Raw genomic sequence first — 17,325 nt, 5'->3', positions numbered from 1 at the left:
GGGTAAAGAATTGAGGTCATGAACGCAATCAATCTACCATATTTAACTTTACCTTTGCTTTGTACCCAAAAAAGAAGTTATGTTTCCTATGGATAATTACATTTGACAAATCTTATGTAACACTATTCTTTTTTTGCAACCTATACTGTCTTCTGATTATTTTTTGCTGAAGTACATCTTCTATGGATGATAAACTCTCTTGGTCTTTCTAAGTCTAAAAATTTTTTATTTTGTCCTCACTATAGAATTACAGTTTAGCTGGGTATAATGTTTAGGTTGACTTATTTTCCCTCAGTACTTGACTCCTGAATCTTGATTGTTGCAGAGAATTCTCCTGTCTAAAGTTTGCTTCTTTACAGCTAATGTGCCTTTTCCCTCAGGCAGTTTTTAGATTTTGAACTGAACACTATTACAATGTATCTGGATATGGATTCACTTTTCTTTGCCCTGATTAGACTTAGGGTGAATTCACAATCTGAGTATTTATAGATTCAGTTGTGGAAAACTGTCAGCCTTTATTTTTTTGTGTATTGCTTTCCTATCAATCCTTCTCCTTCTTCTGGAGCTATCTTATTAAAACTCTGCACTCACTTCCATATCTCTTAAATGTTCCTTCATATATATTTTAAATCTTTTTGTTTCTTTGTGCTTTGGCGTGGGACAATTTCTCACACTATCATCTAATTCACAAATTCCCTCTTCAATTGTGTCCAGCCTACAGTTTACGTCAACTGAGCTTGTTTCAGTAATTATACTTTTTACTGGTAAGATTTCTCAATAGTTTCTATATACACCTGTTTCATTTCTCCACGTTTTTGTTTTATAATTTCACATTTGAGGACATACGTGAATGGATTTATTTCCTTGAGCATCCTAAACATTCGTATTTTAAAATACCAGACTGCTCTATAAAATTAATTTTATGTGGAAGGAATACATATTCTGCCAAAGGATTTTGTTGACATATTTTGAAATTTTAGTTCATGGGTTTATTTAAAGTAGGAGGTTTCACTTGACTTTTTATTTTTTCTCTCTTCCCTATCCTTCCTCCTTCCTTCTATACTTCCACTTGTACCCCTGGACTCCTAGACCAAGTCCAGAACCAAACCTTTGAAAATGTCTTCCCTACAATGATTGTTTTAGGAATATTTTAGACCTAACTAGCAAGCTTCAGAGTACCTTAGTTCAGCTCCAGATCAAGGGGTTAAATATGTATTTTCCAGTATCATTATGCTCAGCTTCCTCAAAACAAGGCCCTAGGTAGTGGCCAGCTACAGCAAGCTCTTTTTTAAAGCCTCCTATTAAGTGGGAACAGTGAGGGAGAGTCATATTCTAGCCTCTGATGTCAGGCAGTAACCCTGGCTCCAGTATCTGATCTTATGTAATACTTTCAGTCTCTATGACTTCACAGGAGTCAATTTCTCCAGTACCACTACCAGCTGCTAGTCTCAAAACTCAAGCTGCCCAAGATTTCAACCTCACTCACCAATTTATATTTTTGCACCATTTTTGTTCCATACAGATGCTAAGCTTGTTTGAGCCTGGCTCTCTCTGGTTTGGTTCACTTTTTTGTTTTATCTAGTAGTAGTAGTTGTCATCACTGTCGTGCTACGTGCTTGAAGAGGACACACCGAAGCATGAAACAATGCCTACTTGTCCAAAAGTCTACATGGAATGTTCAAACACCCAAAATCACACCCACACAGAACCAACCAAAAAAACCCATACTCATTCTTTCTGACCTCATGTTACTAAACTTCTTGCTCATTCTCTATTTCCAAAGAAAATTTTAAGTCAAAATGACACATTTTCAGTGCTACTAATGATTAAACGTAAACTGTTACCTTCCAACAAACTACTACAAATTATGGTTCAAGCCATTTAATCATTGGAACATTTAGGTAGATTTTATTTCAAAGAATCACAGTTAAGTGCCACTGATTTGCAGCTTGGAATTCAATTCCTTCTTATGAAAATCTAGTTATAACTTACTAAAACTCAAAATGCTTTTGGGGGGGGGTATGGAGGATGAATGACTTTCAGAATAGCCTGAGAGTCGTGAATAAAGAAAAACATTGCTGTGTTTATTTAGAGAGTATTACCCCTTGGAGCCCGCGTTTGCACTAATGCATTTTACATTAGCGTGCCGCATCAGGAAATCCTGACTTTTTGGTGCCAAGGGGGTAATTAATATCAGTTCATGTTTTCAAAATGGTTGTGTTTATGTGGGAATGAGGACTGAGCACTAACATGTTGAGCTTGAAGTATGAAAGCTTGCTGTGAAGTGCGATCTTGGGAAAGAATGGAATACTGAAATTAATGAACAGGAAACAGGATTTCTATGGATAGAATAATATTAGTACTGAAAAGAGAGCCACAGCCACACTTCCTTGCTCTTAATTTACTAAGCATTAACAGAAATAATTCTATAATATAGTCATATTGATAGAAGATAAAATCCTTGATAGCTATAAACAGTATTTTGATCCACTGATATCAGGAGTGCTGAAAGTTAAAAAGTTTGATGATGTTTATGAAATAGTATACGAAAAATAATCTTTATTCCAAAATGTCCTTCCATAGCTAATAAAGCCACACCTCCTGTTTATAGAAAATTCTTTATATTTGACCTACACTGAATAATAAGAGCCACAATAGGTATAAAATAAAAATGTTTTTAGTATATCTTTTTTCCCCCAAAAGAAATTGGAAGGAAAACTAGAATTAAAGTACATACTTCATACCGTGACAGTCAGAAATCTAAGGAAACAGCAAGAAAGCATTAGAGAAGAGTCCAAAGAACAAATTAAATCAGAAGTCAAAACAAATTTAAAAACCTACAAGATTTTATGAAGACCTACCTAACAGAATTCTCAAAATAAGTACTTAGAAATCACGCTATCTATAAAATTTATGACACAGATGCCAAAGAGATGATAAATACTAAATTAACTAAATCTATTGTTACTAAAAATAGCACTTGAGTCATTCAAATGATGGAAAGCAGAGGATGATCTTAAAGGAAGTATAAAGAATTTTGTCCTACTTTATTAGTCAAGAATATGAACTGAACAATTATGAAGTACACTACACACACAATACACTAAACTGTCATTCCTACAAACTATGACTCTGTACAGAATATGTGCCAGGGTAGTCATGAACTGGCTCTCCACCACGTGATCCTACATTAAAGTACAGGTTTTGCTGCTGTAACAAAGAGCTTAGTAAGACAGATGTGTTATTTTTCTCACATGTCAAAGTCCAAGCTGACAGACAGTAGAGGAGTAAGCTTCAAGAGGCCATTTGAGGGACTTCTGATTCCACCCAGTTGCACTGCCATTCTCCAGAATATTTTTCCAACCTATAAGGCCAAAGCTCCCCACTGACATGTCATGTTCCAGCCCTTGGGAAACGGAAAAGAGAAAATGGAGCACACTTTTAAGGATGTGATCTAGAAGCTGCACACATCACTTCAGCTCGCGTTCCACTGACTGAACTTTAAGTCGTATGACCACACCTAGTTGCAAAGGAGGCTGTTAAGTTTAGTCACTAGATAGGCAGCCATGTGCCCACCCAAAACTTGGGGAGTATGTTTAAAAGAGAGCAGAATATTGGGGAATAATCAGTATTCCCTAACAGAAGCCACAAATGATGAAAACCTCTCAGAATATTCAGGATTATTCACCTATTTTAACATTAAATAATTATTTTTAATGCACTGTTTCATGAAAGACCTCTCAGTATATTATGACAATTAAAGATTATAGCCTTATTTTTATAAGATTACAGATTGAAGATATATATAAGATAAAGACAATAGATTCATATAAATCTATAAAAATTTATAAATGCATCACTAACACATCTAAGTTCTTAAACTATGGACCTCTATCAGGAAAAAGATAAATATATACATACTTTTATCCACATATATACAAGTATATAACACACACAGCATATATATATATAATATGTATGCATGTGTATGTACGTACACATATATGCGTGTTTGTGTAAAATATCTCCCTTTCATTCTCAAAAGTTTCCCAGATTGTCCAATAAATTACACAATCATCCTATTATAGGTCTTTTAACGAAAATTGTATTGTCTATTTCTGAGACTTGGAGTTTTAAACCATAAAAAAGGTTTTGTATTGATTTGTTAATTTTTTTGTAGTAATCAAATTGAGATACTTTTGGGCAGCAATGAAGATAATTAATCAGTAGTGTACAAAAATTAAAAAGCTTGAAAACTTCACCAAGCACAATTTTCCAATAGGTTCTAGTCATTCTATATAAAAACACATTTCTATAATTTTCTTATTATTAAGAAGCCAGTCATTGTTTACACTCTTGTAGTTAATTCTTATCCAATAAAAAACACCTTGATAGTGGGAAAAAACCCTCTCGACTTTATGCCAGTTAAATGAAGTTAGACTTAAATGAAACTAGTCTTTGAAATGGCATAAATCAAACATGCCTTAACAATAATTAATGTTTTAAATAAACAGAATAAGGTGACATCTCAAATCAGTTGGTTTATTCAATAAAGGATGTTGAAACAACTAGTTATTCATAGAGGAAAAAAGTTGATGCTCTAAATCATACCATGTACAATAAATTTTAGAAAACTGGAAGTATGGGGAATATAGTTTTAAATTTAGAGTTAGGGAGGTTGCAAGAAGCTATGAAATTGACTACATGAAATCTTAAAACTTTAATACAGTGAAAGACATCATAACCAAAGTTAAAAAATAATGAACAGGGGCTGGCCCCGTGGCCGAGTGGTTAAGTTCGCCCGCTCTGCTGCAGGCGGCCCAGTGTTTCGTTGGTTCGAATCCTGGGTGCATAAATGGCACTGCTCATCAAACCACGCTGAGGCAGCATCCCACATACCACAACTAGAAGGACCCACAACAAAGAATATACAACTATGTACCGGAGGGGCTTTGGGGAGAAAAAGGAAAAAATAAAATCTTAAAAAAAAATGAACAGACTGAAGAGATGTGCAATAGATAGAAGAGACAAAGGATTAATATGTGCAAAGAGAGAACCATATATAATTATATATTTGTGTATATGTATTTATATTATTTCCTCTCTCTCTTATACAACAAACAATAGAAAAATGGACAAGGGACACTAAAAGGCATTTCAAAGTGTCATTAAGCATTTGAAAAGATGCTCAAACTTACAAATAAATCAAATGTAATTCAAATTAAAATCTGATAGCATTTTTCTAAAGCCTACTAGAATTGCAAAAATTAACAAAGCTAATAATCTGGTGTTGGCAATATATCTTTTAGGGGAATACTTTCTAAAATACACACAGCCTTACAGCTAACATATCAGAAATTTACTGTGTAAAAATAGCCCAACAAGCATAGAAAAACAAACAAAAAAACCTTGCCAGATAGTTTATGAAAACTTTGTATTTGCAATAGCAAAAACTTAGGAACAATACAAGAAGAGGGAACATTCAAGATATTTCTAACCAAAAAAAAAAAAAAAGGAAGTTACAAAACAGTATGGCTAGGATAATTCCATTTTTGTTAAAAAGACAAAACAATAATATATGTTGGCTTATGTGTGTAAACTCAAATTGGAAGAAATATATCAAACCTTTAATAAGTGTTACCTTTAAGAGAAGAAATTATGGAGAATGCTCACATTCTATATAATCTATTTCTGTTAATGTGTTAATTATTTAACATGAATGACTTTTTAAAATGAAAGAAAAGGCAGTGATTTATTCATAGAAATTCTGAGATGGTTTCTAATTCACTGTTGACACTGAAAATACAAAATTTTAGGAGCAGAAAGAGCCCTTAAGTATCAAAGTATTTTTTAAAAGAGTACTTTTCTTTTAGAGATACTTACTGAAATAATTAAATGACATTGTGTTTGCTTCAATTTGTGGGTTGGTGTACAGACAACACACAATTGGCCACGAGCTGCCAAGTAGATAAGTTGGGTTACTGGTACATGGGGCTTATTATACCATTCTCTCCACTTTGGTGTTTATGTTTGCAAATTCCAGGGAAAAATTAAAAACAAAACCCAAAACAATGTGTCACCACAACTCTACAGAATATTACTAACATATTTTCAAACAACTAAACTAGCACAGTTAAATAATTTAAATGTTGATAAAAAAATCACCTTGCTCTTTTCTTAGTAACATTTTGCTTCTGGAATTTTACCAGATGGTATGATATTTCTTCATTATAATACACTTTGATAAAATAAAAATTTCAGTTTTAGAATATCTAGTCAATATGGGAATGTAAAATTTGGTAGAAAGGTACCAGTAAAGTTACTTTTCTTACTAGGTATCAAAGGAGTAAGGCAGTTTTTGTCACCACCAATTAAAAACTTTTACGAAACAGGACTGTTATAAAACAATTAAACCTTGCAAATGCACTAGTCTCCAGGAAGAAAGTCCTGGAGGAAATTCTGCTTATTAAAATTGCAATTTTAGTTTCCATTAAAAGGAGAATAAGACAACAGAAGATGGGTTGGCAAGACAAATTATTTCTTAATGTCAGTTGAGCTTATTTCAAATGAGATAACGTATCTACACCAGGTTGAGTTCAGTACAATTTTGTCTCCTCAACTCATTTATCTAATTCAGTCATCTTGATTATAGCCTCATGGACTTCATTTTCAGAGAAAGAATTCTGTAACAAACAGCCCACACAACATGCTGATTACTGAACAGTTAATTCTAATTAACTTGGGCATAGCAAGAGAATTTTGATAAAGTCCTAGAATACAAATATACTCTGCTTATACTGGACTAACTTATATAAAAAACCCACAGCATAGTCTCCAGACAAAACAAGAGAGTCAAAGAGATCTAATTTAAAGAAACAAATGAGAAAATTAAAATCACAAATAATTTATTCTTCCGTTAGAGTTGATACAGTTTTAAATAGCAACAAAGTACACAGTGGTAGAAAATTGGCACAGAACCTATAAGCATTTCAATCACAATAAGGCTGTCCATGCTTTAGCTGTTCAAACTTGATGTCCATTTTCTACTGACCATCTTGAAAAAAACCTATTCTGACCTTAAAACACACACACTCACTCTCATACACACACGGAGACACACTGAAATTCCTCCTTTTGATTACAGTATGTTGAGAATGGTACATTTTGGTTATTCAAATTTATGGCACCCCTTCTGTTTTGTTTCCAGTTAGAAGTGAGAAAAACCAATTCAATTACAAAGAATATGTCTTATTCCCTAGGCATAGGCAACTGTGATGAAAATAGCAACTTACCTTTGGGCTAGATGTTTTCAGACTATGCTTAAATAATTGTGGTTATAAACTTCTCAATGCATGATTTCCTGCCCAATGCAATATCCCTGAATTTAGCTAAAATAATCAGGCACAGGACAGTCTCAAATATGATTAAATATGCCATGCTAATAAACAAAGTGATCTAGAATGTAACCTCTATGTTTTTAATAAGATCAGAATAAACCTCATCAATAAGCATTTTCCTAAACATCTCTTTGCGTTACATTAACCAACACAAAAAAGGGAAAAAAGTATTCCTTTATAAATGGCATTATTTCCAGTTAAGATAGTTGAAATAAAGGTTTGTAAAGTGTCCTGAACTATTCTATTATATAAATCAATTATCGTTCTAATGTTAAAAAATAAAATTACTGGATCAATGTTGACTTTTCTTTGATATCATTTATAAAATGCTGTGATATTACTAAGTTCCTTGACTACTCAAACAAAGTAAAATTAACACTTCCATTTTCAGTTATTGCTATTTTAGGAGAGGATTACCACTTCATTTACATGAAACTATTACCAAGATTCTTCAGATCCAACACAAAGTAATTCTTATTGCCATCACATTTTAAAACTGTATTATAAATGATCTTTATAAAAAGGTTTTAGTTCACAAAACTGGAAAGCTTTTAAAAAACATCTTTTTACTCAAAATTGTATCACAGTGCCCTTGATTATCTAACAGATAAAGGGATCCGAATTTCCTCTGAAGAACCTAGCAGTGGACATATGGTGTGCTTTGTCTTTTCCCTCACCTTTGTCGTTACAGTACACCATTTTGAGACCAACACAATCAAGCATCCACCGTGCTCCATTCCACATGAACAGAGGATTTCTGATTCTGTCCAGAGCGTAGTGTACCGCCTTGCATATTCACATGAAATAAACATAATATACAAAATATTGCTGCTGTAAAAAGTGTACATTTCCCTCTTCCCCTTACAAAAGAATCTATGGAAAAGTATTAAATTCCCTTAACCTTCATAAACATACAAAGCTGTTCACACCTTTCAGTCTGTAACAGTCCATTTGAAACACAGTTCCGAAATCATTGCAAATTGGTTATGTCATTGTATTTTCTGTCCAATGTTGCCATCTAGAGTAGAAATGTGAAATTAAGAGTATTTTTGAGCTACTAAAGCCTTTTACAACTAAGCCACAAAGGCTGCTTACTGATGAAACAGCCACTTAGCCACTAGGTTTTTTCCAAAAACTAGATGGAATGGAAGGATCTCTTCACAGGGAGGGGTCCACAGTGCTGAGGTGACAATATGGCTGCTAATAGATACTGGCTATTGGAATGTAAGTACTTTTTCACTGCTGGTAATTTCCATACTGTCCCTAAAAGACAAATTAAAAAACATAATTAGATTAATAGTTTGACCATAATAGTCTGGCGCAACAAATTATAAATAAATCTTAAATTGTTACACTACAAAAGCAACTACATCTACAACAAACAAAAATTGTTATATATTTAAGTACACAGTATCTCTGTAATTTCTTCTGATATTATATTCAATTGCAAATGGATCTCAGAGTCTTTGAGCCTAAATAGCACCTGCCACATAGTGAAAATTTAAATGTTTGGTGAATTTTGTTGAACTAAGTTGAGTAAGAATGAGTGAGATGTTCTGGTTCATATATACTATGCCGCAGCATATATGAGGGTATAATAAATTATATGTTAGTGTAACAACTTTGTGACTGTTTAGATTATAATTACTATTAATTAACATCAAGGGCATTTGGGATAAGTGGCAAGAATGGAAAGATATCTGGGAGACAAAGGGAAAAGAACCTGCTATCCATACTAAATAATCTGGGCCTTTCCCTAATGTCAATGAAGTGTCAGCAGAGGTATTCAAACAGACAGCTGGTACATAAAATCAAGCGAAGGTTGTTTTGTTTTTGCTGCTTTTAATTAGGGAGACCTGAAGGCCTATAGTCTGTCAAGACGAGAGAGAAAAAGAGAGAAGGATTTAAAAGAGGTGATGAATGAAGCAGCAAAATTCTACAAGGGAGGTAAATAATGTCCAGTATACAACTGTTAAGGTTAGCTTTTGGAGAAGAGAAAGAACATTTTTTCCTGTAAAACAAGAGAATAAAAATAGAAGAAAAGAGAGATATATTAGAAAACACCTATTTCCACAAAAATTTCTTAAATGTGTTTAAAATAGATGCTTATAAAAGCACCTATTTCCCAAAAACAGTACTCATTAGAAGCAAATAATCAGCTAATTATTTCCTTTGGCTAAATTTCCCCCTCCCAAGTCACATTATTTTATATCAAGAAAGTATTCTAGAGTTGAAATACTTCTGTACCATAAAAAATAGTACACTAAAAGTTTAGATTTCCATAAAAGTAGATACACTTGAAAATCTGTTGAATGTCGCTATATATCTAATGGAACAATTCACTATAAATAGAATTAAGGTATTTAAAAATTATTAATGTACTTCACAGAGTTATATTCAGTAAAATTTAAAGTCAATGCTCATGTTGAAATATTTATGAGTAGAATATCAAATCTAGGATTTGCTTTAAAATATTCTGAAAAGAAAAAGTAGCACTGGGAGTTACATAAAACATTGGCAAAATGTTGATAACTGGTGAAGTTGGTTGGGGGGGTACACAGGAATTCATGATACTCCTCTTTTTGGTATTTGCTTAAAGATTCCTATAATACAAAGCTTAAATTTTTAGATATAAACATAAATGCTTAGCATACACGAACTTACTATGCAATTGTTACATTACCTAAATACTAAACCTGAGTTTAAGTCCCAACTCTATTGTTAACTTTGTATTTTAGTCTAAAAAAAGCTCCTGAGACTCAGTTTCTCCACCTATAAAGTGGGACTGTAACATCTCCATCTCTGGATCTCAATTTTCTTTCCACTCATGGCTATGTTAATTCCTACCTCATTTGTTTGTCAGGACACTTAAATAAGAGAGGACATGAGAAAGGGCTTTTTAAAATTACAAAGAATCATAAATAAGCAACTCCTGATGCTGGAGGGAAATGTTCCCCTAGTGAATGTGTGTAATGAGATATTAATGATGAAAGTGAGTTGCACATATTACAAATGATGTGAAAGCAGAAGAGAGGTTAAGAACCGCTGTGTTATAGAAATATAAGCTATGATTTATCCACCATATTATGAATTACTTGAGGATAAGGACTAGGTCTTATTCATACCTTATGCCCAAGTACTGAAGAGTGCCTGACACATAAGACTTCTTCAATAAAGTATGCCAAATGTTATATTCAAGCAATTATAAACATTTATTGAGCAAATATTATATGCTCATCACAATGAATATGAAAAACATGGAAAGTAAGACTTGCAAATAAATAAAGTATAATTATAGAACAGAAGTTGTACAAGAAATCAGAAAGGAATAGGTTAACACAGCTAAAATATTTCAGAGAATTTGAGAGCCTTAAGAAAATAGTAAAATTTGAACAGCAGCAGAGAAAAGAAAAAGGGGCAATTCAAATAGAAGGAATAACTAATGCAAAGGCATGGTGAAAAATAGGTATAGACAGGCCCGCCTGGTGGTGCAGTGGTTAAGTTCACACGTTCCGCTTCAGTAGCCTAGGGTTCCTGGTTCAGATCCTGGGTGCAGACCTATGCACAAGCCATGCTGTGGCAGATGTCCCACACATAAAGTAGAGGAAGATGGGCACAGATGTTAGCTCAGGGCCAGTCTTCCTCAGCCAAAAGGGGAGGACTGGCAGCAGGTGTTAGCTCTGGGCTAATCTTCCTCCAAAAAAAAAATGGTATAGAATGCTTAGAGAAGTAAAGAATACACAGTAATGAGAAGTAGAAGCTATTAATTTTTTGGTAACACAGCTTAAAGTAATGAAAATAAGAAATCTGGCTACTATTAACAAAAGCTAACACTTAATATATCTCAATAACTAAGACCTTACCATGTGTCAGGCACTATAATAAGTATTTTGTGTCCATCTATAACATATACAGTAAATACTATATAGATGAAGAAACTGAGGCACTGACAATTTAACCTACTTGATCACATTGCTAGGACCAAATCAAATCATGAGCAAGCCCAAAAAAGTACACTGAATATTTGCTACCATTAGCAAATTCCAGGGCTAAAAGTATGAGTTTTGGAGCCAGAAACCAATTTCTAGTATTAACTCCACCACTTAACAGCTTCTCTTCCTTGCACAAGTTACCTGAATCCTCCCTTTCTCGATTTTCTCATCTGACAAGTGAGGGTAATTATAATCCCCGCTTCAAAAAGTTACTCAAGAAGAAAAACATGAAAATACTCTGCCAACTACTCCACACTCACTGATGTTACTGGAGGCAGCATGGGACAGTGAAGGCTCGAGTCATTGGAGGCTCCAGTCACTCAGGATTTACCATCCAGCTCCACTGCTCACTCCTGTGCTCTGTCATCTTGGGTAAATCATTCCAACTCTATCAGCCTCAGCTTCTCTCTCTGCTTCTTTGATTTTTTTTTTTCTAATTACAAAATTCCTCAGACTAGAATGTAAAGAATGAAAGGGAAAGGAAGCAAGAAGACAGTGTGGGATGAAGCTAGAAGATGTTAACAGTCTAAACTAAGACAAGGCAGTAGTTAAAGAGAAGTGGATGGATTCACGAATGTTTTAGGAAAGAGGATTAACAAGATTTTGTCATTTATTGGATGAAGAGAGAGAGAGAGAGAGAGAGAGAGGAAGACTTAAATATCAAATACAGCACCTGGCATTTTAGCTTGGTAATAATACACTGCTCTTTGATAGAAAATACAGAAAGTAGAAATGAGTTTGGGCGGAAAAATTATGAATTTGTTTTGGTTATGTTGAAATGAGTTTGGGCGGAAAAATTATGAATTTGTTTTGGTTATGCTGAATTGATATATTTATGATACATCTAAGTGGAGATATCCAGTAGGCATCTGATTTTCAGAAGAGAGAGTCGGACTAGAAATAGAGATTTGGGAGGCAACAGCATGGTGCAGTGAAACCATGAGAGTAAATGAGATTGTCTAAGAGTGTACTGATGGAGAAGAGAGTCCTTAGGCTACAAAATTGAGCAATACCAACCACCTTTAAATTTCCTCCTGTCATTCACTTATATAAAAGTCTTACAATTCTGTCTCAATACTTTTTAGCAGTTGGTTTCTCTCTCTATTCTTATGATCACCATTAGAGTCTAGAAGTACAGGTCTTATTTATTCACTTATACTTTATTTATTCACCAACATTTACTGACTACTTGATATGTTCTACTAGGTGATGGAGACTCAACAGTGATAAAAACAGACATGGTGATATCTTTAAGAACTGACATTCTAAGGGGGAAGAGTATGACAATAAACAGTAACTACACAATCTGTCATACAGAGAGATAAATGCTATGCTGAAAAATAAAAGCATCTATACATACTTAATGAACCTTCTCACTAAGATCAGAAACAAGGCAAGGATGACCCCCCTCACTAATCCTTTTCAACAATATACTGGAATTCCTAGCTTATGCAATAAGAAAAGGAAATAAAGGTACACAGATTGGGAAGGAAGAAACAGAACTATCTTTGTTCACAGATGACATGATGGTCTAGGTAGAAAATCCCAAAGAATCAACACACAAAAAAAACTTCTGAAACTAATAAGCAAGGTTGCAGGGTACAAAGTTAACATACAAAAGTCAAACACTTTCTTATATACCAGCAATGAACAAGTAGAATTTGAAATTAAAAACACAATACCATTTACATTAGCATGCCCAAAAATGAAATACTTAGGTATAAATCTAACAAAATATGTTTAAGATCTATATGAGAAAAACTAAAAAACTGATGAAATAAATCAAAAAAGAACTAAATAGAGAGAAGTTCCATGTTCATGGATAGGAAAATCAACATTGTTAAGATGTCAGTTTCCTAACTTGATCTATTGATTCAATGCAATCACATTCAAAATCCCAACAAGCTATTTTGTGGATATTGACAAAATGATTCCCAAGTTCATATCGAGAGGCAGAAGACCCAAAATAGTCACACAATATTCAAGGAGAAGAACAGTCAGAGGACTGACATTATCTGACTTCAAGATTTACTATATAGCTACAGCAATCAAGACAGTGTGATACTGGTGAAAGAATAGACAAATAAATCAATGGCACAGAAGGGATAGCCCAGAAATAGACACCTGTTAATACAGTCAACTAATGTTTGACAAAGGAGCAAAGGAATTACAATAAAGCAAAGACAGTCATTTCAACAAATGGTGCTAGAACAATTAGACAACCACATGCAAGAAAATCAATCTAGACACAGACGTTACACCCTTAAAAATGAACACAAAATGTAAAATACAAAACTATAAAACTCATAGAAGATAACTTGGGGGAAACCTAGATCACCTTGTATCTAGTAATGACTTTTTAAACACAACACCAAAGCATGATCCATGAAAGAAATCACTGATAAGATAGACTTCAATATTTGCAAAAGACACACCTGATAAGGACTATTATCCAAAATCTACAAAGAACTTTTAGAATTCAACAATAAGAAAACAAACACCACAGTGAAAAAATGGGCCAAAGACCTGAACAGACACTTCACCAAAGAAGATATAAAGATATCAGATAAGCACATGAAAAGATGTCCACATCATATATCATTAAGGAAACAACAAATAGACACCACTACACACACATTAGAATGGCTAAATCCTAAACACTGACATCAAATGCTGACAAGAATGTGGAGTGACAAGAAATCTCATTTGCTGCTGGTTGAGAATGCAAAATGGTACAGCCACTATGGAAGATAGTTTGGCAGTTTCTCACAAAACTAAACATATCTTACCATACAATCCAGTAATCATGGTTCACGGTATTTATCCAAATGAGTTGAAAATTTATGCCCACGTAAAACCTGCACACGGAAGTTTACAGAAGCTTTATTCATAATAGCCAAAGCTTGAAAGCAACCAAGATAAGCCTTTCAATAAATGAATATATAAACAAACTGTGGTACATCCAGATAACTGAGGATTACTCAGAACTAAAAAGAAATATGTTGTCAAGCCATAAAAAGACTTTAAATGAATGTTTTTAACTAAAAAGCCAATCTGAAAAGGCAATATACTACATGATTCCAAGTATATGATATTCCAGAAAAGGCAAAAATATGGAGACAGTAAAAAGATCGGTGGTTGCCAGGGGTTAGGGAAGAGAAAGAGATGAACAGAGGGAGCACAAAGAATTTTTAGGACAATGAAACTATTCTATATGATATTGTAACAGTGGATAGATGTCATTATACATTTGTAAAAACCCACAGAATGTATCAATACCAAGAGTAAACCCTAATGCAAACCATGGACTTGGGGTCATAATGATCTGTCAATGTACATTCATTGATAATAACGAATGTACCACTCTGGTGTGGGATGTTGGTAGCAGGGGAGACTGTGCATGTGTTGGGGTAGAAGGCAAACGGGAACTCTCAGTGCTTTCTGCTTAATTTTGCTGTGAACCTAAAACTGCTCAAAAACATAAAGTCTATTAAAAAAAAATTAAAGCATGCTTCCAGTTGACAGATCTACCCTCCAGTCTAAAACAACCAAAAGAACACAAAACATATGAAATAATAGTACTTAGGACACAGGACAGAAGGCAACTAAGGACAGTGATCTGTGAGAAATGGGAAACAAATAGGTGAGCCCTCTGATTATCCTATCTTACTGCATTGAGAGTTTCTATGCTACAGTGAGTGAAGGGGAACTGAGGTTGAGTCTGAGTTAAGAAGATAAAGCTTTGACTCTGGAGAGAAAAAGGAGCTAGAGTTCACAGAACAGAGTACCAGAGAATGAAGAACTGCATAGAGAACTGTGAAGATCTGCAGAGAACTCCTCTTGAGTATTCAGCATAGTGTTGATATGCAAATTAATGCAAGGAAAATACCCAAATCTGAGGAAAGAAACACCCAAAAGGATGAGAGGAAACAATATCTGGCACTTACAAAAGAACAGACATAGTATTTATTACCACTAGCCAGAGTGAAAAACCTCATAATTCAATGACATACTTGAAAGGGTCTGACTTTAGTAGTGGGAATAATTAGCCCAGGACTAAACACTGTTCTGGTCCTGCCTAACAAATCTTAAAAGCAATCTCTGTAAGATCAAGCTGTTTCTAAATTACTTAAACTGCATCCCCCCAAAAAACTCAAGAATATTTCTAGGAATACAAATATATCCGTCACCTTACAAAATAAAAGGAATATTCACAATGTCTGGCATCCAATCAAAGACTATCGTGCCTACAAAGGATGAGGAAAATATGACCCATAACGAGGACAAAACAAATCAAAATTGACCCAGATGATAAAATTAACAAAAAGAAATATTTAAAAAGTTATCATCCTTGTATTCCACATATTCAAAAATTTAGGCAGAGACAAAGAAGATATAAAAAAGACCCAAATAAAACTACTAGAGATGAAAAATACAATGTCTGTGATGAAAAATACCTGGGAATGGATTAAAAAGCAGATTAGACAATGAACAAGGAAAGATTAGTGAACTTCAAGACATAGCAGCAGAAACTACCCAGAATAAAACAGAAAAGAAGAATTAAAAGAAATGAACAGAGGCTCAGTAAACTATGGCACAACTTTAAGCAGCCAAATATACATGTAACTGGAGTCTGGAGAGGAGAGAAAGGAGTAAAAATAGAAAAAATATTTGGTCAGAATTTTTCCAGACTTGATGAAAACCATAAAGCCACAAATCCAAGAAGCTATACAAACCCCAAGCAGCATAAGAAAAATGAAGACATCTACACCAAGGCAAGCCCTGATCAAATCGCTGAATACAATTTGAGCAAGGGAAATTTTTTCTCCACCCAAATAATCTGATAGAGGGAAAATCTTTAAAGCAGCCGGAGAAAAAAGATACACTAAGTACTAGAGAAGAAAGACATTAACAACAGATATCTCCTTGGAAATAATGTAGGCAAGAAAACAGTGAAGCCACGTCTTTACAGTGCTGACAAAAACCTGTCAATCTAGAATTCTATACCCAGAGAAAATACCTTTCAAAAATGAAAGAAAAATAAACATTTTTTTGGACATACAGAAGCTGACACAATTTATCACCAGAAGAGCTGGATTACAAATGTTAAAGGAAGTCCTTCAGGCAAAAGAAAATGATACCAGATGGAAATATGAATCTACACATATGAATGAAGAGCACCAGAAATAGTAACTACAAGAGTAAATATATGTTTCTTTCTTATTATTTAAAATATCTTTAAAGGATAATTGATTTTTTAAACATAATAAATCCCATATGTTATGGGATTCATAACACACATAGAAATAAAATTTATAACTTTAACAAAAGGTCAAGAAGAAACAAAAGCAGACTTGTAAGGTTGTTACACTATACACAAAGTGGTATACTATCACTTAATGGTCCTGACACACACTATAACATGAATGAACCTTGAAAACATTATGCTAAATGAAAAAAGCCAACCACAAAACACCACATACTGCATGATTCCATTTATCTTAAATGTCCAGAATAGGAAAATCCATAAAGACAGAAAGTAAACTAGCTGTTTCCAAAGGCTAGGTGTTTGAAGAGAAATGAATACTTAAAAAGAAAAAAATCCCATTGAGTGGCATACTTCAGAATCGTGAATTAAATAGTATGTGAATTATATCTCAATAAAGATGATTTTTAAAACTGGAAAAAATAATTCAAAATAAGACAGAAAAAGAGGAAAATAAGAACAAAGAACCAATGGGACAAACAGAAAAAAGATAATCAACATGAGAGACTTAACCATATCCATAATCACATTAAACATAACATTGAATGCCCCCATAAAATGCAGAGATTGTCAGATTGGAGAAAAAAGCAAGACATAACTATAAACTGCTTACACGAAATACAATTTAAACATAAAAAAACAAATATTTAAAAATAAAAGGACAGAGGGC

The 17,325-nt window shown here is 33.8% G+C and overlaps 1 protein-coding gene across 2 annotated transcripts in view; it reads right to left on the bottom strand.

The window, feature by feature from the left end:
• Positions 1 to 6,888: 6,888 nt before the first annotated feature.
• The window catches only part of SS18 (SS18 subunit of BAF chromatin remodeling complex), an 86,099-nt gene continuing 75,662 nt past the window's right edge, over positions 6,889 to 17,325 (bottom strand). For both annotated transcript variants that reach the window (XM_046671784.1, XM_046671785.1), the window contains one exon: positions 6,889 to 8,660. In XM_046671784.1, coding sequence (XP_046527740.1) covers positions 8,634 to 8,660 — 27 coding nt within the window. In that variant the 3' untranslated portion in view covers positions 6,889 to 8,633. The remainder of the gene's footprint in view (positions 8,661 to 17,325) is intronic.

The sequence above is a fragment of the Equus quagga genome, chromosome 9, assembly GCF_021613505.1.
Source record: "Equus quagga isolate Etosha38 chromosome 9, UCLA_HA_Equagga_1.0, whole genome shotgun sequence".
Taxonomy (NCBI): domain Eukaryota; kingdom Metazoa; phylum Chordata; class Mammalia; order Perissodactyla; family Equidae; genus Equus; species Equus quagga.
Note: the sequence above shows the minus strand (reverse complement) of the source record. Positions and strands in the feature narration are given on the sequence as shown.